The sequence below is a fragment of the Rhinoderma darwinii genome, chromosome 1 (assembly GCF_050947455.1).
Source record: "Rhinoderma darwinii isolate aRhiDar2 chromosome 1, aRhiDar2.hap1, whole genome shotgun sequence".
Lineage (NCBI taxonomy): Eukaryota > Metazoa > Chordata > Amphibia > Anura > Rhinodermatidae > Rhinoderma > Rhinoderma darwinii.
In genome coordinates, this window is record NC_134687.1 from 551,366,643 (window position 1) to 551,391,098 (window position 24,456).

At 42.0% G+C, this 24,456-nt stretch overlaps 1 protein-coding gene across 2 annotated transcripts in view; it reads left to right on the forward strand.

The window, feature by feature from the left end:
- The window catches only part of MARVELD2 (MARVEL domain containing 2), a 42,690-nt gene extending 20,196 nt beyond the window's left edge, over positions 1-22,494 (forward strand). For both annotated transcript variants that reach the window (XM_075837951.1, XM_075837941.1), the window contains exons 4-7: positions 6,276-6,427; positions 7,039-7,210; positions 10,928-10,978; positions 19,605-22,494. In XM_075837951.1, the coding sequence (XP_075694066.1) occupies positions 6,276-6,427; positions 7,039-7,210; positions 10,928-10,978; positions 19,605-19,724 (495 nt within the window). In that variant the 3' untranslated portion in view covers positions 19,725-22,494. The remainder of the gene's footprint in view (positions 1-6,275; positions 6,428-7,038; positions 7,211-10,927; positions 10,979-19,604) is intronic.
- The last annotated feature ends 1,962 nt before the right edge of the window (positions 22,495-24,456 follow it).

Below are 24,456 nucleotides of genomic sequence, written 5' to 3' on the forward strand. Positions count from 1 at the left end.
TGCGATCAGTGTTTAGGTCGATTGTCTGGTATCTAACCAATTACTGCATTTGGTAGGATGTACAACAGTTATGGGGCACACCTTTCTAGAAATCAAACGCCTACTGCTTTGTCGTTGAAAGACTAATGATACCTGTTTAACATTTTGTGCGTTAATGACCAAGGATTATTTTTTGTTTTTTCACTGTTGCATTCCAAGAGTCGTAACTTTTTTTTTTATTTTTTTTATTCCGTCGACATAGCCGTATGAGGGCTTGTTTTTTTGCGGGACGACTTGTATTTTTCAATTGCATCATTTTTGGGTGCATAGAATATATTGATTAACTTTATTTTAGGAAATAATTGAAAATAGCGGCAATTCCAGCATAGTTTTTCACGTTACAAATTTACGGCGTTCACTATGCGGCAGAAATAACATGTTACCTTTATTCGATGGGTCGGCACAATTATGGAGATACCAACTATGTAGAGGTTTTTTGCTTTGCTATGTTTGCAGAACAAAAACCCTTTTAAAAAAAAAAAAATTACTTGTTTTTGCATCGCCGCATTTCAAGAGCCGTAACTTTTTTTTTTTTTTTTTTCCTCAGTCGATGTAGCCATATGTGGGCTTGTTTTTTGCGGGAAAAGGTGTAGTATTTTGGGGTACATGGGACTTATTGATTGATTTTTTTTTTTAGTTTTTTATGGTGGGAATGGAAGAAAAAAGAATTTTTGCCATAGTTTTTTGCATTTTTCTATTTTTTTGGACTCCGTTCATCCGGCGGTTTAATGCATTAACTTTATTGTTCGAGTCCTTACGATCGCGGTGATACCATATATGTGTATGTGTTACTTTTTTTTTTTTTACAAACTTAGGCCTCATGCACACGAACGTGCTTTTGCGGCCACAATTCCCCCGAAAATCCACGGGAGAATTGCGGCCCCATTCATTCCTATGGGGCCATGCACACGACCGTAGTTTTTACGGTCCTTGCACGGCCCGGGAGCCCGCACCGCAGAAAGAACGGACATGTCTTATTACGGCCGTGTTCTGCGGTCTGGGCTCATTGAAAATAATGGCCGCGGCCATGTGCATGGCCTGCGATTTGCGGGCAGCTCACGGCTGACAGTCCGCTGCCGGCCGACCCGAAAATCACGGCCGTGCACATGGCTACGGTCGTGTGCATGAGGCCTTAATAAAACAACTTTTTGGGGGGAAAAATTGTTTTTATTTTTACTATTAGATTTTTTTATTTCACAAACTTTAACTGTTTTTTCCTTTTTTTTGGCCCACCAGGACTTCACCATGCGTCCTGCTGATCGCTTATATAATGCTTTGGTATACTTCGTATACCAAAGCATTATTGCCTGTCAGTGTAAAACTGATGGGCAATCTATTAGGCCATGCCTCTGGTATGGGCTAATAGGTGGATGCTGAAGGCATGCTGAAACCCGATGGCACCCTGCGATCTCTTTGCGGGGGCGCCAATGCGGTGACAGAGGGAGCTCCCTCCCTCTGTCGAACACCTTAGAAGCTGCTGTCACTTTTGATAGCGGCATCTGATGGGTTAAACTGACGGAATCAGAGCGCGCTTCGATTCCGGCAGTTGTGGCAGGAGCCCGGCTGTGTATAACAGCCGTGCTCCTGCCGCTGATCGTGTGGGTACGCTGGCAGTAACCACCTGATGAGAGCGACGGATATACCCGTAGCTATGCGGGAACTAACACCTGCTGGTGACGAATATACCCATCGCTCGTTGTTAAGGGGTTAAACTTGCACATTTAGTGACTACGAACAATGTTTCTCTCATTCCAAACGATGCGATCGTCGATATATATCGTTAATCGTTTGATTGCTTGCAGTGTTTACACCTAGGCTGATTGATCACTTTTCTCAATCGAACGATTATTCTAACGAGAATCGACTCGTCTAAAAGCCCCTTAAGGTTAAAAATAATGATTGGTGGTCAGTGAATCGGCTTCATCCCTCAAATTTGCTCATCTGTAATATCTATGGGAAAGGTTTCCTGATTTGTTATGATGGTATAATATGGAGCCATATTGCGGCTGTCCGAAAGCAGGCTTATCTGGATGATCTATATAGAGCGCATATAGGCTTGAATTAAGAGAGCAACATGGCGAGTGGTGTTTATTACCCAACAGCAGTGTAAGAATATAGGGAGAGTACTTCACACGAATATTTACAACCTCCACATTTCAGTCCTGTGCTGATGTGCCTCAAACATAATAGTAATATAATATTAATCTTTATACAGCGCCGACATATTCCAGTAAAGGTCAAATAAATGTTGTGCACACCGCTTCATACCACACTTTTCAGAATCCCCCTGGTGTCCCTTGTTGAAAGTTGGCAAGGTTTGAGTTTAGACGAGAAATGATTAGGACCTGGATTAGTGTTTTAACAGAGTCAGTGGTGAGGTAGGGACGGATATGAGAGGTGTGGTGTTTTTGTTTTGAGTTTTTAGTTGAGGCGACCGGATTTGTCAATGGACTGAATGTGAGGGGAAAAAGGACAGATTGGAGTTAAAGAGGCTCTGTCACCAGATTTTGCAACCCCTATCTGCTATTGCAGCAGATAGGCGCTGCAATGTAGATTACAGTAACGTTTTTATTTTTAAAAAACGAGCATTTTTGGCCAAGTTATGACCATTTTTGTAATTATGCAAATGAGGCTTGCAAAAGTCCAAGTGGGTGTGTTTAAAAGTAAAAGTCCAAGTGGGTGTGTATTAGGTGCGTACATCGGGGCGTTTTTAATACTTTTACTAGCTGGGCGCTGTGAAGAGAAGTAACATCCTCTTCTCTTCAGAACGCCCAGCTTGTGACAGTGCAGATCTGTGACGTCACTCACAGGTCCTGCATCGTGACGGCCACATCGGCAGCAGAGGCTACAGTTGATTCTGCAGCAGCATCAGCATTTGCAGGTAAGATCGACTTACCTGCAAACGCTGATGCTGCTGCAGAATCAACTGTAGCCTCTGGTGCCGATGTGGCCGTCACGATGCAGGACCTGTGAGTGACGTCACAGATCTGCACTGTCAGAAGCTGGGCGTTCTGAAGAGAAGAGGATGTTACTTCTCATCAGAGCGCCCAGCTAGTGAAAGTATTAAAAACGCCCCGATGTACGCACATAATACACACCCACTTGGACTTTTACTTTTAAACACACCCACTTGGACTTTTGCAAGCCTCATTTGCATAACTACAAAAATGGTCATAACTTGGCCAAAAATGCTCGTTTTTTTAAAATAAAAACTTTACTGTAATCTACATTGCAGCGCCTATCTGCTGCAATAGCAGAAAGGGGTTGCAAAATCTGGTGACAGAGCCTCTTTAAGTATTACACCAAGACATTGAGCCTGATGTTCTAGGTGAAGAACATATATAATAAAACATCTGTGCTTTCTGAATTTGCAGATTCCAATTTGCTTGGTGAATTGACATTGATGGTTTGACAGCTGAATCTTCACTTGCAGTCATATATTTCACACATTTGCTTCTATAATAGTTCTACATTAGTTCATTACTTTTATGTAGGCAATTGCAGGCAGGGGCGGCCTATACTGGAACGTGTAAAGTGTAATTGTATAGGAATGTGCATCACAACAGTGCTGGAGGAGATGGGCTTCAGGAGGAATGTACTAAACCTGTTGCTTCTTGTTCATTGCACATACAGCATCATCCCTAGTTCTATTATTAGGGATTACAACCAAAACCTAAACAGGAAATTCAAGCATATGTCCTAATGTACGGTGCTCCAGAAATGCTGTACTCCACTTGATATTGGTGTCCGAGTACCATTAAATTTTATATTCCAATTAATCACAGGAATCGGAGAAGCTGAGATACAGTACATGGTGTTTCATGTGTCCATTGTTGGACTAGGGCTTCTTTGTACCCATCAGAGGCAACGGGACCACCCTTCATCTATTTAGAACATGTGCAATGTCAATTTTGCACTTTTGTGCCGATCATTACATATCGTCAATAAGGTCAAAGATTATTTGTGAATCAACCTGTAAGAAACAGACCCTAGTGTGAATTTAATTCGTTTTTTGCTAGACTTCTTTTTTTAGGCCCATTCTTGTGTCAGACCATGGGCCAGTCTGACTCTGGGATGGTCCTTCCACTTTAGCACTACTTTATCTGTGCCTATCTAGAATGAACAGGGAATAAAGGATGGTCTCTAGTAAATCTCCTTCCCAGATTATAAAAAGTGTTTGTTGCTGGGTCCGAAAAAATAAAGAAAGAAAAGTGAAGCCATTAAATAGGCTACTTGATCCTACAGAGATGCTATTTGCACTCCTGTTCGCTCTGTGAAGCAGATAGGAACGGGTAGTTCGTGTCACTTACCATTGTGCAAAACAACGCCATGGATCTTTGCTTCCTGGATCTCTGTTAGAGATTAGAATTAGTTGGCTGTAGTTCCCTCATGTGGCAGCTTCAAGAAAAAAACAACTATACAGCAGTAAGAGAAGGGCTTCATGGCAGACAACACACCATTGATAGAAGTGAGTTGTATTTAATGTTCTTCCCTTGTTTTCCAGGAATTATACAGATCAAGGACTTGCTATGCAAAGGTTCTTTTAGACTGCCCGATATTGACCATGAAAACGAGCGCCGATCGAAAATGCAGCACATCGATCAGCGCTCGTTCGCTCCGTTCAGAAGCAGCAATCGTCTGCAATGTATGTAGATGAACGATCATTACGATCAAGCGATCATTCGCTCCTGTGCATTTGCATCAAGTCGGCAGCACATCTCCCAGTTTACACAGGGAGACGTGCTGCCGACTAGCAACCGGTTATTTTTTTTTGGTTCGCGTAAAAGATGCAATTAGTCAATGGAGTATTGATTCCTTGATCGGTTGATCGCTGCCCTATTTAAAAAGAGCAATGATCGTGTAAAAGCGCCTTTGCTGTCTATTTTGGGCACAACTTGCTGCATCTTGGGCTTCTAGTTCGACTTCATTACATGGACTATATGCTGCCATGGAAAATAATGAAGTGGCATTTAACTGCATCATCACTTTTCACATGCAACTTTCATCTCCTATAATAACTCTGCTGTGTATCTATAGCCTGCTGCAGTATAAATGTCTGGTTGCCATGTAAAGAGATTTCCCTCTAAAATAATAATACAAAAAATGGCAAATAGTTATGCACCTTTTTAGGTTTTTCTTCTATTAAGAACTACAACTTCCACAGCAGAGGATGTCACAGAGCTTTTCCAGAGCACTGAATGGCAGATCTGCCTAGTTATGCAGATACAAGAGATGTATTGCTGGGGATATAGTTCTATTTTCTGTTTCGGACTCTAAAAACGTCACATTTTCTGAACACTATATTACAGAGTTCTGGTTCCTCCTGAGATAGTAGATGGCAGTATGGCTCTCATATGTGACACATCAGTAACACTCTAGCGGAGCAGTAAGTAATACTGTTGCAGAACATCTAATTTTATCTTACAGAGAAACTCTCTCTTATGGCTCTTCGGGGGGTCCCTAGCATCATATGCTCACCTGATCAGGCGTTCACAGTATGTTAGTAGGCGATTAAAGGAACGCTCTGGGCCAGACCGTTTATGCGTTGCGCCCAGTGTAGGGGCGGTGCATGACACACGGATTCAAAAACACCAACGAAAGAGTCCCTATGTCATTGCCCACAGGCCATGCACTAGGCATAACTCAGTGTATCCGTTTTTTTGTCTAGTGCTATTTTAATCTCCTACTCATAGACTGTAGATGCCTTATCAGACGAGCATCATGCACTCGGGGGCCGCCCTCTATGTGCCAGAATGGAGCGCTGTTCTGGCAGCCCCTTCCATGCAGTACATTTATTTGCAGGGGAAGTCCCTGGCCGGGTAAGGCTTCCACTAGTGATAACAGCTGATTGCAGGGAATTAGGGAAGCTGGCCCCCGGCTTCTAGTTAAAAGGGACCTGTGTTCATGATTTAAGATTGTAGCAAAATATCTGTGCACATGCCTGGATTTTCTATTAGACACATGGCTTCTAACAGAGGCTTCCCCCCCCCCCCCCCCAAAAGTGCACCTAGACCTTACGGTGATTGCCATATTATGGGTCATGCAGTGGATGTTCTCTAATATGAGCCTGGGTACCTTTTTAAAGCTGGAGTGTCACCTTTAGCCTCTACAGTACTGGTTTAGCCTTGAAATATCTAATATTGAGAAATAAGGGAAACCTCTTTTACGCAGTATTTAATAAGACTATGGTGAACACCAATGTTTCTTTTCATGCGTAACTTTTTATTTTATTTTAGCGTGACACGGCTGCTGGTAATGACCATTTAGTGACTGAAGTTCCAGGAAAGCACAGAGCTAACCAAATGGCTGAGATGAGACCTGAGCTCATAAGCGGATACATTCCAGCCGGGCATATTCCAAAACCCATTGTTATGCCAGACTATGTGGCGTAAGTATTGGTCGTGGAACTTTATTATTTTAAGAGGTTTTTACTCTTTCAGATTAAAATGTATAGGCCTCCATTTTCTTAAACTGGATCTGCCGGCTGAATATACTACCCTAGGCATGGGCTGCATATTCCCGCTAAAGTTCTGTACTCCTATTATCCAAAACCACGTCGAAAATTGTCATTTGGGCAATCGGAGTGATGAAAGAATACAGCAGCCATTATTTTCAATGAGCCCGGAGCCATGCACGGACCGTGGAAACCAATGAATGGGGCCGCAATTCTCACGTGAATTTTCAGGGGAACTGCTGCTGCAAAAGCACGTTCGTGTGCATGGGGCCTAACACAAAATCTGCAGTTTATTCTTTATACAGTGTTTGTTTTTTTTTCTTCTTTTAATCCATGGGATGTCCTGATCTCTTTCCTAGTCTTCTTTTCATCTTGTGAAATTTCACAATACATTGCAGTTCTGTGGTGGAAGCAAAAGCTGGACTATCAGTCTTTCTGAATTATCAGATGCCAATTAAATAAGTTTCACTGTAATTGCATACAGCTGTGCTGTATCCTATACTTTACGTGTGTGTGTCATTTATATTTTTTTTTATTTCTAATAGAAAATATCAGGCAATAAAATCAGATGATGAGCGGGATCGATATAAAGCTGTGTTTAATGACCAGTATTCTGAGTACAAAGAGCTTTCTGCTGAGGTACAGGCAGTATTGAAAAAGTTCAGTGAACTGGACGCGGTGATGAGAAAATTGCCCAGAAACCCAGACAACGAATATGTGAGTACATGTTGACACTTTACAAATGTTTGTTTTTGTTGTTCACTTAATTCTTCTGTCTTTAACCGCTTGGTGACCAGCCTATTTTAGGCCCTAATGACCAAGTTTTTCTATAGTCGCATTCAAAGAGCTAGAACTTTTTTTTTTTTTTCTGTCAACATAGCTGTATGAGGACTTGTTTTTTGCGGAATTAGTTGTACTTTTTAATGGCATCCTTTTTGAGTTACATATCATTTTTTTGATTAACTTTTTTTATTAACTATTTTTTTGGGGGGGAATAGAAAAAAACCCTGAGTCCAAGTGCAGGGTTACTTTTTGGAGGCATGACTGGTCTGAAAGGGGTTCAATTTATGAGAATGCTGAAATCCACAGGCGTGGTTCTGTTGAGAGGTTTCAGCCACTCGGGCAGCAGCCATGCTCTTAGACTAAAGACTCCTGTGGCAAAGTGCAGGGTTCCTTTTTGGAGGCATGACTGAGTCATGAGAGTGCTCAAATCCAGTATAGGTACAGTTTGTTTACCTCGTGTAACACGTCGAGTAAAGAAAAATGGCTTGGTTGTTATGGAACAATAAGAATGAAGGACCTGTGAGTTCTATTGGCTAATACGGGTCATGTGATATGGAGGAAGGTCCGTGATGTGGAAGCTGGTTTGCTTTTGTGAATATGTTGAGAGAGCTGAAACCCGGTCGGGTAGGTGTAATCGCTATATAGTCAGCTTACCTGTACGATGACGTAACTTGTTCAGTGCTTCGTGCTTTTTACCAGAACTGGAGAACGCCTCAGAGACAGATTGTAAAAGGCATCTGCCCACACTAGAGCATCTGCGTAATTGCTGTTTCCATTAATAACATCTGTTCAAGCGCTCCACCTATTTCTCTAATAGTTAAGATGTTCGTTGTTGGGATAGGATTTTGTTGTTGAAGAGAAGACACGTACCATTTACATTAAAGGCTATGTACCATGAAACATTCAGAAAATATTAGTGGGATGACACACTACAGGGATCTTTAACCCCTTTAGGACGCAGCCCGTTTTGGCCTTGTGGCACAGCCCATTTTTTCAAATCTGACGTGTTACTTTATGTGGTAATAACTCCGCAATGCTTTTACCTATCCAAGCGATTCTGAGATTGTTTTCTCGTGACATATTATACTTTATGATAGTGGAAAAATTTGGTCGATTAAATTCAATATTTATATGTGAAAAACACCCAAATTTAGAGAAAATTTGTAAAAATTTGCATTTTTCTCAATTTAAATATATCTGCTTGTGAAACATAGTAATAACACGCAAAATAGTCACTAGTTACCATTTCCCATATGTCTACTTTTAGATTTGCTTTGTTTTTTGAACATCTTTTTATTTTTCTAGGATGTTACAAGGCTTAGAACTTTAGCAGCAATTTCTCACATTTTCAAGAAAATTTCAAAAGGCTATTTTTACAGGGACCAGTTTAGTTCTGAAGTGGTTTTGAGGGCCTTATATATTAGAATCCCCCAATAAATCACCCCATTTTAAAAACTGCACCCCTCAAAGTATTCAAAAACCGCATTCAGAAAGTTTCTTAACCCTTTAGGCGTTTCACAGGAAATAAAGCAAAGTAGAGGGGAAATTTACACTTGTTTTTTTTTTGTGCCGAAATAAATTTGTAATGGAAAAAAAATTCTGTAACACAGAAGGTTTCACCACAGAAACACAACTCAATATTTATTGCCTAGGTCCTGCAGTTTTTAGAAATATCACACATGTGGCTGTAGTGCCCTAATGGACCGAAACACCGGCCTCAGAAGCAAAGGAGCACCTACAGGATTTTTGGGCCTGCTTATTTTTAGATTATATTTTAGGCAGCATGTCGGGTTTGAAGAGGTCTTGTGGTGCCAAAACAGTGGAAACTCCCCAAAAGTGACCCCATTTTGGAAACTAGACCCCTTAAGGAATTTATCTAGGGGTATAGTTAGCACTTTGACCCCACAGGTATTTTGCTATATTTATGCACCCCAACGTTTGTAAAGCATCTTCTCCCGATTACAGAAATATCCCATATGTGGTACACAGCAGGGCTCAGAAGGGAAGGAGCGCCATTTGGATTTTGGAATGTAGATTTTGCTGGATTGCTTTTTAGTGCCATGTCGCGATTGCAATGCCCCGGAGGGGAGAAAACAGTGGAAACACCCCAAAAGTGACACCATTTGGCAAACTACACCCCTCAAGGAATTTATCTAGGGGTATAGTAAGCATTTATACTACACAGGTTTTTTGCAGAATTTACTAGAATTAGGCCGTGAAAATGAATATAAACATTTTTGTCAACTAAAACGTGAAAATTAAAAAATTCAACAAGGGATAAAGGCGAAAAAGTCGCCCTAAATTTGTAACGCAATCCCTCCCGAGTATGACAATACCCCACATGTGGTGGTAATTAATTTTTTTAATAGAAATTAATCATCCTTTGCAGGACTGATCCTTTTTTGCTTTTCCATTTTAGTTTTTCACTCCACGCCTTCCAAACGCCATAACGTTTTTATTTTACCATGAATTGAGCGGTGTGAGGGCTTATTTTTGGCAGGACGAGCTGTTATTTTTATTGGTACCATTTTTTGGTACATACAACTTTTTGATCACTTTTTATTACATTTAGAGCTTTGGTGACCAAAAATGTTACTTTATTCTGCGGGTCGATACGATTACGGTGATACCATATGTATATCTTTTTTATTTTATGTTTTGCAGCGTTTGCACAATAAAATCACTTTATAAAATTTATTTTCTGTGTCACCATATTCTGAGAGCCGTAACTTTTTTATTTTTCAGTCAAAAAAGCTGTGTAAGGCCTTGTTTTTTGCGTGACGGGTTCTAGTTTTTATTGGTACTATTTTGGGGTACATGTGACTTTTTGATCACTTTTTATTCTATATTTTGGGAGGGCTGGCGACCAAAAAATAGTGATTCTGGCATTGTTTTTAGTTTTTGTTTTTTTTGCGGCGTTCACCGTGCAGTAAAAATAACATAGATAGTTTTATAGATTGGGTCATTACGAACGCGGTGATACCGAATGTGTACTGTTTTTTTTTTAAGTTTTCATTTTTTTCCTATAACATTATTAACTTTTTTTTACTTTTTTTTTTTTTCTTTACTTTTTACACTTTCTTTTTTTACCTGCAGCTCTGATCGCTGCTAGAATACATTACACTGCCTAGGTAGTGTAACGTATTCCAGCTGTCAGTGTGACGTCACAGTCACTCTGACAGTCTACGAGGATCAGCAGTATTTCAATGGGAAATACACTGTGTAGATTATACAAGGCGTATTTTTACACAGCTGAATTAAAAATCGCCTGCCACAAACTGATTTTTCCTATTTCCCAATGACACTTCAAAAGTGCTTTTAAAATGGACTCCAAAATGCCTCATATTTTTCAGCCTGAACATATGCCATGGAAACATTGCCTTCAGGAACCTTCAATTTATAGTGCAACTTGGCTGCATGGCCTAGGTTAACAACATTTTAGTTTGAATAAATCACTAGCACATCGGGGCAATGGTCATTTTATGGCCAGTAATAATCCACTTGATCTTGTTTTTTGTGGACCATGGAGGTCGCAATCTGGCCGTACATAGGTGGCCAGACGTAACCAATTATTATCTTTTTTGTGTGTTACTCAAATAGCGACTTTTATTTAACTTTATTTTTAATTTAATTTTTTCCATAAATTTCCAGGAATATGAACGGATTTCAAAGGTTTTGCAGGAATATCAGAAGAAAAAGAATGTGAGTACATATAGAATGAATCAGATTTTAGTTTGTTTCTAAGGCTCTGTTCACACTTGCGTTGTGCTATTCCATTGTTCATAGGAGGAGAACAGAGGAGCAGAACAAGTGAATAACCGTACCGACGGAACCGATTGACTTTAATAGGTTCCATCGGGGTGTCTGTGATTTTACCGGACACAATAGTGCAGCAATGCTTTCATTTTCTAAATAAATTTAATGAATTCCATGTTTTTAATTTTTATTATGAGCAGAGAAATCACAAAAAATGTGGAAAGAACACTTTTTAATTTATATATATATATATATATATATATATATATATATATATAAATAAATTAAAAAGTGTTCTTTCCATATATATATATATATATATATATATATATATATATATATATATATTTTTTGCCATCCATTTTTCATGGACATTAAAAAAATTAAAATAATGGATGAATTTTATTCAGAGGGGTTTTTTGTCGCTGCCACCTGAAAACACCACAGTGCCCATGTAGATAGTGACACAATATCACAGTAGATAGTGCCAGTGCCCACTGTAAATAGTGCCACAGTTCCCACTGTAGATAGTGCCCACATAGTGCCACACACAGTGCCCATGTAGATAGCGACCGTGTCCTCTGTAGGTAGTGCCCATATAATGCCACAGTGCCAATGTAAATAGCACCGCTAAACACAAGAAATGGTTATAAACCATACCTAATAGAAATCCCAAAATATGCAATCCATATATAGCACGGTGCCGTTTCGGAGAGCAACAATTCAAAAAGAAAAAAACAAAAAATATTTTCCAAAACATACCAGGCACTCTTTGGGATAAGAATAATTTCATATAAATTTTTATTAAATTCCATATAAAAATATATTTTAAAGATTTTTCATATATAAATATATCTCTTTCCTCTTTTATCCATAATACAAAGATTTTTTATAGGAAAAGAAAAGGGTTTGAGCAAACACATTTGTTTCAAACTAGATGTACATAATTAAAAAAATGTCTCCTGGCCAGGATACCAACACAGACTTTTATAACATTACTGCCATTAATTTATCCCCCTCTACACACAATGACATGTCATGATGAGATATCTAGGTAATAGGTGTTCTATACATAAGCCAAAATCAGACCCATATAAGAGATTAGCTATAAGAACCGGTTCTGAAGATTTTTTTATCCAGACACCATTGGTCTCCGTTCACACTTGCACTTTTTTCTTTTTACTCCTTCTTTTCTAATTTTGGTCCGAAACCAACAGAAACAGTTCCTCTTGTGTAATAGCAATGCAATTGTATATAAGGAGTTAAATATTTAACTTTAAATCTTCCTATACTCGGGGGCAGCCGAGATTTCACCCAAAGGTGAGCAAATCTAAGCAATGGAGCACGCTCCTACATTGAAGAGTCGGAATCCTGCTATGCTGGTATCCACGTTAAATTTTTATTCAGACACCATTGGTCTCAGTTCACACTTGCAGTTTTTGCTTTTTCCTCCTTCTTTTAGAATTTTGGTCCGAAACCAACAGGAGCAGTTCCTCTTATATAATAGCCATGCAAATATAGATAAAGAGTTGAATACTCATCTTTATGTTGATCTCGCAACTCAAGGTGGACTGAAAGTTCACTCTTTTTCACTATGTTCCTCCTCCTGGAGCAATTGTAGAGTTAAGGCAGATTTTAAAAAAAATTATATATATCAATCGCGTTTTTCACCCCTTCAATCTCATCATTGGTAGATCACAATTCCCACATGGAAGGTTCTCCTTATATCCACTCCATCCACGGTCAATCCTTATGTTGAATAGCTTGGATCTTCCTATGCTCGGGGGCAGCCGAGGTTTCACCCAAGGTGAGCAAATTGTAGCAATGGAACACACTCCTCACTGGAGAGTCGGTATCGTAATATGCTGGTATCCACGTTGGTTTTTTCTGGCAACACTGGAGACTGCAAGACGAGGCAAGGTTGACGTCACTACCTGCCAGGTGTAGACTAATTGATCAGCTGACATGTTTCATCCCGAATGTTTCTGTTGGTTTCGGACCAAAATTAGAAAAGAAGGAGTAAAAAGAAAAAAGTGCAAGTGTGAACGGAGACCAATGGTGTCTGGATAAAAAAATCTTCAGAACCGGTTCTTATAGCTAATCTCTTATATGGGTCTGATTTTGGCTTATGTATAGAACACCTATTACCTAGATATCTCATCATGACATGTCATTGTGTGTAGAGGGGGATAAATTAATGGCAGTAATGTTATAAAAGTCTGTGTTGGTATCCTGGCCAGGAGACATTTTTTTAATTATGTACATCTAGTTTGAAACAAATGTGTTTGCTCAAACCCTTTTCTTTTCCTATAAAAAATCTTTGTATTATGGATAAAAGAGGAAAGAGATATATTTATATATGAAAAATCTTTAAAATATATTTTTATATGGAATTTAATAAAAATTTATATGAAATTATTCTTATCCCAAAGAGTGCCTGGTATGTTTTGGAAAATATTTTTTGTTTTTTTCTTTGTAAATAGCACCGCACCACACTCCCTGTAGCGAGGGCAACCCACTGTAGATAGCACCATCCCCCCTGCAGATAGTGCCACTCCCCCTGTATGTATCAGCACCCCCCTTGTAATTGGCACCCCCTTCCTGTAAATAGCACCTCTGTATCTCCCTATAGGAGCGGAGTCCATCTGGCCGCGGATTCCGCTCTTAGAGGGAGCCCCTGATGTCTCAGCCCCTAATGTGACTGTCCATATATGGTCAAACTCTAAAATCGGAATCCCCTGCCTCGGCAGCGCTGGGGATTCCGTTCCAGGTGTAGCCCCTGGTGTCACTGCCCATATATGGATAATGATGCCAGGGGCTTCTCCAGTAGTGGAATACCCGGCACGAAGCGATAAGACACCGGGGATTCCTAGACCGGGGACACCGGGGAGGCTCCTAGAGAGCCACTGATGTCACTCTCCATATATGGATAGAGATGCTAGGGGCTTCTCCAGTAGCGGAATCCCCAGTCAGAGTGTTGGCCGGGGATTCTGCTCCTAGAGGGAGCCTCTGACGGTGGACAGTGACGTCAGGGGCTCCCTCTAGAAGCAGAATCACTGGCACAGAGAGATCTGACACCTGGGATTCCGCTCCTATTGGGAGTTTAGGTGGTGCTATCTACAGGGGTGGCACTATTTACAGCAGGGATGGAGAGATGGGGGCTCCCTCTAGGAGGGCAATCCCCGGCCAGAGAGCTGGCTGGGTATTCCGCTCCTAGAGGGAGCTTAGCGCAAAACCCCCTGCAGACATCGCTACCTATCTACAGTGGGGGCTGTTGTCCGGGGCTCTTAAAGCCCTGCAGGCGTGACAGTGCAGTCCTGCTCACACTGAAGCAGCACAGCAATCATTAAACCCTGTTCAAGGCTGTAAATGTTTATACACGTTGGCAACTGCACAAGGCTGAAGGGGTTAATAAAGAGTATCTATGACACCCATAGTATTGTGATGCTGCGGGTGCTCTTGCTGGTGCAGAGCTGCCTTTGGAGTGTCATTCAAAAGTAGACGCTGTAGACGAATCACGGTGCCACCAGCCCTGATTGGCTGATTGTACTGACCACGGCACTTGTGTGCAGAAAGGAGTCGCACGAGTCTGATGCCCTGTTTAAACCTACTTCAGTGCAATACTATAAACATTACATACATACATACATACATACATACACTCCTTTTAATAAATGGGACTGTCTGGTGCCATATTTTTACCAAGTATTTAGATAGACTGTTAAATACAATGCAGTTTCTGACATCATAAACTATAGTAGAATACAATAAGACCATAGCTCACACTGCTTAGAATGAGAAGTCAAGCATATCATACCTGGCGATCAGGTGAGGTAAAACACAAAAGGAGAACAACATAGAAGAATGTGTTGCCATGCAGTCTGGGTTTCAACTGGAAAAAGCATTCTGATGTTTATTAATGGAACAATTGTCCTTAAAAATAAAAAACATATGTAACCATGTGAATCAAATAATCTTTATATTAATGAATTTCTTTTAGGGCTTATTTAGACGAACGTGTAATACGTCCGTGCAGCGCGCGTGATTTTCACACGCCTCGCACGGACCTATGTTAGTCTATGGGGCCATGCAGACTGTCAGTGATTTTCACGCAGCGTATGTCCGCTGTGTAAAACTCACATGTCCTATATTTGTGCATTGTTTGCGCATCACGCACCCATTGAAGTCAATGGGTGCGTGAAAATCACGCGCAGCACATGGAAGCACTACCGTGTGTCGCGCGTGATTCGCGCATCATCATCAGTAAAAAGTATGAATGAAAACAGAAAAGCACCACGTGCTTTTCTGTTTACAAACACAGAGTGTGATAATGATGGCTGCGCGAAAATCACGCAGCCGCGCATCATATGGTGATGACACACGGTGCTGTTAAGTACTTTTTGCGCGCGCAAAACGCCGCGTTTTATCACGCGCAAAACGCACACGCTCGTGTAACTCCGGCCTTAGGTTGAGGCTACACATCAGTTTTGTTGCAGCATTTTGCCATGGGTTTTGGAAAATTGATGCAAAACCACGATTGAATGGCTACATGTGGATTCATCCTCACTGCTATTCCTATTATAGTTATAATAAGGGAGCAAGACCGAGTGATTGGTATCAAACCCCAACCATGAGCCAGTGATTTAGCCAGCAGAACACAAACCGCTCTTTGGGCCACCTCAAAACTTTTTATGGCGCAGTAGATACAGGTTGTCTTAAAACGGCAGGTAAACAATAGAGATTAATTTTTTTGCGGACTTCCCTAATAATCGCTGCAGCTCATAAGGTAGAATGCAATTCCTCAATATACAAGTGTAGTTACCCTGGCAAATAAATATTATAAAGGTATGTTTTTATTATGGCCTACAACACAGTGATAATTTACTTACATATATCTGGTATTTGAGTACTGTGATATATGAAAGTTTATATAGTATACAGCATTCACGCACTATAATACTATTAAAGTAATTTTATTGAGAGATTACTCATTTGCATTATTCCTTTCACCAGTTTCTAAATGTTCCATGGTGTTTACGGCTTATGTATTTTTTTATTTTTTTTCCCATGCTATGTAACGCTTCAATGTAACTGGTGAAAAATGAATTTCTAATAATATCAGTGATCGGCACATTCACAGCAGTACAGAGTGTTTTTAGTATGTTAACATTCTGGTGTTACATGAGGCCGTGTTCTAAGTTCTAGTAAATGATATTATTGAGGACCGGTTTGCATGTGACACTGTCATGGTGTGAGGTGTGGCAGGGCAGTAGATAATGGAGCAGCAGGTCATACACATTCAGATCTTGCAAATTTCAATGGGGATAGCTGACTGTGTCCCACCAGGAGAAAGTGTCGGACATCTTACATTATTATCCCAACAAAGGTGACTTGCAGCAGAATTTCCCATTACCCATCAAAGTAATTTGCTGAACGTCGTGTACATGTTTATGGGGGGCGTCGGGGAACATAGCGGTCAGTCAAAGGCTGGAATCACACATTCCGTTTTGAGGTGCAGTTTTTGGTTTGTTTGTTTTTTAGCCAAATCCGGAAAGATAGGGAAGGACTGAATGCACTCCTGGCTTTGGCTTAAAGAGGCTCTGTCACCACATTATAAGTGCCCTGTCTCCTACATAAGGAGATCGGCGCTATAATGCAGGTGACAGCAGTGCTTTTTATTTAGAAAAACGATCTATTTTAAACCACTTTATGAGCGATTTTTCGCTTTATGCTAATGAGTTTCTTAATGCGTGTTTTAGAGAAAAAATGTTTGGGAGGATTCCACCAGCTCACCTTATCGCATATGTGGACTTGCGCGCGGGTCCTCGTGTCGGCACACGTATGAAGTACAAGGGAAGACAAAGAAATGGATCCAGCGCTGGATCCATTTCTTTGTCTTCCCTTGGGCGTGTTTTACTTTAGACCAAGTGGGCGTTGTACAGAGGAGTGTATGACGCTGACCAATCTAACTATATCGCTAGTGCAGTGTAAATGAATGGAGAGAAGTGCATGACGCTGATTGGTCAGCGTCATACACTCCTCTGTACAACGCCCACTTGGTCTAAAGTAAAACACGTCCACTTGGGCATTAAACTCATTAGCATAAAGCTAAAAATCACTCATAGTGGTTTAAAATAGATTTTTTTTCTAAATAAAAAGCATTACTGTCACCTACATTACAGCGCCGATCTTCTTATATAGGAGATAGGGCACTTATAATGTGGTGACAGAGCCTCTTCAAAAAAACTGCACCTCAAACTGCATCAAATCTGCATGTGTGATTCCAGATGTTCCACCTAAATAAAAAAAAATATTGAGAGATATCTATATTTTCTATCTGTCGCTCAATCTCCATTCTAGTCCATTCCAAAGGTGTTGGATGGGGCTGAGGTCAGGGCTTTGTGCGGGCCAGTCAATGAATTGTGTATCGGTCGCGCTTGTGCACATGCGTGACCAGCGCTCCTTTAAATTTTTATTGAACTGTGCAGACCCTGGAAGTCCGAGGTTTGTGATGGAGAACTTCGAGGGACTTTTGGTCCCCTGTTTTCCTTATCGCTGCCAGCTATCACACATGTATCCCCTATCCTGTGGATAGGGGATATATCTCTTTTGTAGGACAAACTATAGGCCGTTTTTTTTTGGGGGGGGGGGCTGCATGGCGTTACCTACAGGGGGGGTTTGTGGCTGTATGACGTTCTCTACAGGGGGGGGGGGGCTGTATGACGTTCTCTACAGGGGGGGGGGGGCTGTATGACGTTCTCTACAGGGGGGGGGGGGGCTGTATGACGTTCTCTACGGGGGGGGGGGGGCGGGGGCTGTATGACGTTCTCTACGGGGGGGGGGGGGCTGTATGACGTTCTCTACAGAGGGGGGGGCTGTATGACGTTCTCTACAGAGGGGGGGGCTGTATGACGTTCTCTACAGAGGGGGGGGCTGTATGACGTTCTCTACAGGGGGGGGGGGCTGTATGACGTTCTCTACAGGGGGGGGGCTGTATGACGTTCTCTACAGGGGGGGGGGCTGTATGACGTTCTCTACAGGGGGGGGGGCTGTATGACGTTCTCTACAGGGGGGGGCTGTATGACGTTCTCTACAGGGGGGGGGGCTGTATGACGTTCTCTACGGGGGGGGCTGTATGACGTTCTCTACGGGGGGGGGGGCTGTATGACGTTCTCTACAGGGGGGGGGGGCTGTATGACGTTCTCGTCAGGGGGGGGCTGTATGATGTTTTCTGCAGGGGTGGGCTGTATGACGTTCTCTACAAGGGGGGGGGGGCTGTATGACGTTCTCTACAAGGGGGGGCTGTATGACGTTCTCTACAGGGGGGGTTGTATGACGTTCTCTACAGGGGGCTGTATGACGTTCTCTACAAGGGGGGGGGGCTGTATGACGTTCTCTACAAGGGGGGGGGGCTGTGTGTCGTTCTCTACAGGGGGGGGGTTGTATGACGTTCTCTATAGGGGGAATGGAACACCATTTTCCCCATTGAAATCAATAGGCAGATGTTTGTAGGCATTCAGCCCCCGCATTTTTTGCCGTTTAGGGCCGAAAAACGGCTGAAAATGGCTTGTGTGAACATACCCTGACTTTACGTGGTCTCCGCTTTATAGGTGAGTTGCTGTGGTTCTTAAACGCTTCTACTTCATAATATCACTCACAGTTGATTGTGGAATATCTGGGAGGGAAGGAATTCCATAAACTGACAACGGTGGCATCTTATTACAGTACCACACTGGAGTTCAGTGATCTCTTTAGACTGCCTTTACAAACATTTGTAAAAGAATGGGTCAGACTGCATGGCTAGATGATTGGTTTTATACATCTGAATTCAACGATTTAGAGGTGTATACTAAGGGTATGTTCACAAGGCAGCCTCCGTTACCGCTGAAATTACGGAGCTGTTTTCAGGAGAAAACCATTCCGGAATTTCAGACGTAATGGCATGTGCAGGCGCTTTTCGCTGCGTCCATTACGGATGTAATTGGAGCTGTTTTTCCATGGAGTCAAGGGAAAACTGCTCCAATTACGTCTCAAGAAGTGACAGGTACTTCTTTGACGCGGGCGTCTTTTTTTTTTACGCGCCGTCTTTTGACAGCGGCGCGTAAAAAATATGTCCGTCGGCACAGAACATCGTAAAACCCATTCAAATGAATGGGCAGATGTTTGCTGCCGCTTTGGAGCCGTATTTTCGGATGTAATTCGGGGCTAAAACGCCCGAATTACGTCCGTAAATAGGGTGTGTGAACCCAGCCTTATACTTTTCTCCATTTATAGTGTGTGTGTGGCCAAATATAAATTAAAGAAACACATAAGAAAAATTATGTACACGTATGTTTTTTCCAATAATCCTATTCGAAAACTAAGGTATTTAGGTTCTCTGTACGAAATGAACTTTGTGCATCCAACCTGTTATTGTTGGGCATTTCAAATTGGCCTTTAAACAACATGTGACTTATTGTGTTCTAACTCGCCCAGGCTGAATGTTCTTTCATAAGCAGTTATGTGAAATCCAGGCTAGTTAATTGCTTCATTGATTTTTTTTATTTTTTTTATAATTTTTTTTTCCAAATAGGATCCTACATTTTTGGAGAAAAAGGAACGTTGCGAGTACTTGAAGAACAAGCTTTCTCACATCAAACAGAGAATTCAGGAGTATGATAAAGTCATGACCTGGAATGATGGATTTAATTAGCTTCCTGGAAGTTTTTTTTTTGTTGTTGTTGTTGTTGTTTTGTTCTGTAAATAGTGTTATGTCCCTTATTTCCGAGTCTTGCAAACCTTTTATATATTGAAGCACATTCTACGTACAGGTTTTAGTGTAAATATTTTATTGTGAAGACTGTTAGATATTAGTAATATTAAAGATTGTGTACATCTGTTCAAGAACAGGGACGACTTACAATGCAAGTGATTGTATTTAATTAAAAAACATATATACATTTTTTTTGTATTTTTATACTTCTAGAACGGAGAAACTATTTGTAACAAACATTTTGCATTCTGTAACCAACAAGTGGAAACACATCATTTCATTGACATATTTCTGGGGCATATACTGCAATAATATAATTTTTTTCTACAGATTTTATTTAAAGTAGCATTTTTCCCATTTTAAAAAGTGTTTTCTTTTCTTTACCTTTTTTATTCCATACATCTCCCTTATCTCAAGTCCAGGGAAATGGGTTCCTAACTGAGGAACGGAACGAGACAGGGCTGCTAGCTCTCACCACTCCTATACATTTTGGTGATGGAGTATTTAGCCCAGGCATTGCGATCTAATGAGGTGGTTCTACATATAAAGTAGCCATTTACGCATATGACATTTTTTTAATTTATACCTTATGAAAGAGTTCTGTTTCTTTGGGAATCTGTTTTGATTAAGTTAATATAAATAAGTCAGCACTCTTTAGGCCCTGTTCAAACAGTTTTTTTCAGGCAGAAAATTCTGCCTCAAAATTCCATTTGGAAGTTTGAGGCAGATTTTGATCTGCCTGCATGCCGTTTGCCGCGTTTTCTGCTCGCACCCATTGAGCGCGACAGGCAAAAACGCAGCGAAATACGCTTTCTCTGCCTCCCATTGATGTCAATGGGAGGTCAGAAATGTAAATGGCTGATGATAGGGCATGTCGCTTCATTTTCCCGCAAGCGTTTTTTTGCGCTCGCGGGAAAATACTCCTCCGCCTCCCATTGAAATCAATAGGAGCCATTTTCGGACATTTTTTGGCGCGTTTTACGCATAAAAAAAACAATTTGTCAAACTCTGTGTGAACTGGGCCTTAAACAATTGACCACAGCAGGGGAAATTTTAATATTTAAGGCCTTTTCTTCTTGGTGGGCCCCAAATTCCATTTACTACCTGGGCACCAAATATCCTCAACACTTGGTGACACATATAAACTGAATCTTGCCCCTCTACTTGAGGAGATTAAGGCAAATCTTATTAAATGGCATATTTGATTTGTGAGAATTTTATTAAAACGAACATTCTGCCACACTGCTAATATCTCTTCCAGAGCCCTTTCTTTTATATGCCTAGCTACTCTTTTTGTAGACTCCACTCCATGTTCATAGACTTTTATGCGGGCTTGGAGCAAAGCTGAGAATTTTGGATACTACTATCTCATTAGACCTAAACCAAAAGTTGGCATGGATCTTCCAGATGTCCAAGCATATTATAGAGCCACACTCCATATGTACATCTTAGACTGGTTCCACCACAAACCTTATAAATAAAAGGTAAGAATGGAGAAGGAACTAGTAGGTAAACCCTAGATTGTTATTTTATGGTTTAATAGAAAGCATAGACAAGATGGTTTATGTAGAATACCATTGACTAGCTAGGTTTTGAGATTCTGGGATAGATATATGGTTAAGGCTAAATTGTCCTCTAACCCTACCCTTCTCACCCATGTTTGACAACCAACAGTCTCGGGAAATGCTTATCTGTTCTGATACTGGGTTTGATCAGGGAATCCGCTAGTTTCATTAAGGATTTTGTCCATGGTTCTTCTCATTTTCTGTTGGGCTGACTATGGGAGCATGGCTACAATTTACACAACAGTCTAGCTCTGTTGCAGCACTTTCTCCTCCCTCTAGTAGTTGGAATAGAGATTTGACCCCCTTTGAAATGCTATTTACACAGGGTTTTCTTGTTCTCACACTGTGTTGTTACTTTACGAATTGTTCATGGAAATAGGTGATACATTCCTCCGCTTCTTTGTGGGTATGGGAGCAGGAGTTTACAGCCTACTATTTCCCCAGAAGACTGAATAAGGGCCTTAACTTTCACCCATAAATCCTCCATTTCCACTATACAGGGAAAAAAAACTATTCGCTACTGTCCCAATGGTACAAGACACCGGTAGCCCTACATGACCTATATCCTGAGTGCTGTAAGATGTGTTGACGACGTGGGGAGAGGGAAGGTACCCTGTCTCGTGTATGGTGGGGATGTATGCGATTGAGTTGCGTTCAAGCAGACCATTAATGACCAATCCAATAAAGTGTGCTGGCATAGCTGTCCTGGACTCCAGTTGTGGTCTTAAGTTTTATTATATATCCTGGTTCCATTTCTTTACTTAAGCAGGGTTTTCTTCATTCACGAAGCTCGTCAGGTCATAACTAGGCACTGGAAATCTAGCTGCCCTCCTATTAATAATTAATGGCAGTGAGTTCTCTGGGATATGTAGACTAGAGGAACTAGTTTCTAATGACACAGGCTTGAGTGACATTTTAATATCCAGCATCCATGGCTTATATTTAAAGAATCCACTAAATGCTCATCATTGCTATCTAAGTTTTTTTGGCTTTGATGCCATTATTTCTTTACAATATCGTATAATTCTGTTTAGTTACAGTAAGGTGATCTTTTCTTCTGCATTGTCAATTTCTGAGGTTACGATATTGCTACATTTTTGTACAACTTTTTGTTGATTTCAATAAACGCAATTGTACCCCTCCAATGTCTTTGAATGCTGTAGCATTACCATTATCCTTCACAGGAATTAAGGTGCCTAGCCCAAACCCTGAAAACAGCCCCAGATAACTATCCCTCCGCCACCAAATAGGCACTATGTGTTCTCCTGACATTGCAAAGATTCATCCATCAGAATGCCATGGTACTGAAACATGATTCCTCACTCCAGAGAACATATTTGCACTACTCCAGAGCATGGCCGGCCTTAGCTATGTTCGACCAGTGCAGTCGCACAGGGCGCCAGCCGCCACACGGCAAGAGGGGCGCCAGCAGGTGTGTGTATCCCCGCGCCATTGCAACTAGCAGCGGGGATACACACACTAACCAGGCGCCTTTCCACCCGGGCACTTCTTCACTTAGTGGCTACCGCTATAGCAGCAATAGCGGCTGCTAGCGGTGACACCAAGCATGAGGGCAGTGGCGCCGCTAGCAGCCGCTGCGGCTGCTATAGCGGTAGCGACGGCACTATAGATATCTCCCTGCTCTGCTGTCTACTAGCGCCACTGTAGCACCCTGAAAGAGCGGAATCCCCGTGTGGTGGGGATTCAGCTCCTGGAGCGCTGCTTGATGTTTCTGTCCATATATGGACAGTGACATCAAGCAGCGCTCCAGGAGCGGAATCCCCGGCCACATGGGGATTCCGCTCCTTCAGGGAGCTATAGTGGCGCTATCTACAGGGGGGCACTATAGCAGAGCAGGGAGGTATCTCCCTGCTCTGCTGTCTACTAGCGCCACTGTAGCTCCCTGAAGGAGCGGAATCCCCGTGTGACCGGGGATTCCGCTTCAGGATTTTCTCTGATGTCACTGTCCATATATGGACAGAGGCATCAAGCAGCGCTCCAGGAGCGGAATCCCCAAGCCACACGGTGATTCCGCTCCTTCAGGGAGCTACAGTGGCGTTATCTTTACTGGAAGGGGGGGGGGGTTGCTATCTACAGGGGGGGCTGTGTGGCACTACCTACAAAGGACAACTGTGCAGGAGCACACAAAATACCCAGCTATCCCGGGTATCAAAAAAAAAGTGTGGAAATAAACTAAGACAACTTTTATTTAATCTAGCTAAAAGGATTAATCCTTTACTCAGACTAAATAAAAGTGATATCTTAGTTTATTTCCACACATTTATTTGATAGCTGGGAAAGCTGGGTATTTTGTTTGCTCCTGCCCAGCTGTCCTTTTTTGAATGTCTATTGCCCGCCAGCTAGCAGGGTCATTTCGCAGTCCTTGCACTACCTACAAGGGGGCTGTGGGCTGTGTGGCACTACCAACCAGGGGGCTGTGTGGCGCTACCAACCAGGGGGCTGTGTGGCGCTACCAACCAGGGGGCTGTGTGGCGCTACCAACCAGGGGGCTGTGTGGCGCTACCAACCTGTGGCCTGTGGGGCGCTACCAACCTGTGGGGCGCTACCAACCTGTGGGCTGCGGGGCGCTCCCTACCAGGGGGCTGCGGGGCGCTCCCTACCAGGGGGCTGCGGGGCGCTACCCGCAAGGGGGGCTGTGCGGCGCTACCTACAGGGGGAATCTGTGAGTGGGGGGTTGATGGTCATTTTACTGTGAGTGGGGGGGCTGATGGTCTTCAAGTGGTTTTCACCTCTGACCTCCAATTGAAATTAATAGGAGGCAGAAAATACCTGCGGCGCCCGTTTGGAGCTTTTTTTTCCCAGTGTCTTTTGCATTTGCTTCAACGGCTTAAGAAAAAAACAAAAAAAAGGTCACCCAACGCTGTCAGTTGCTGAAGGAATTTTGAGGCAGATTTTTTTTATGAGTGTAGTGCCTGTTCTTAGCCGTTTTCTGTCTTTCTCAAAACAATTTTTGGTAGGGGGGCCCTGAGGAAATTTTGTTTTTCCAGTGCTGCCTCGAGTCCGAAAAGGTTGTGAAATTCTGTACTACGCTACAGGGTCCCATCATGGAGCAGCTCAGTTCGTTATGGGAACGGGGCCTAGGTGAG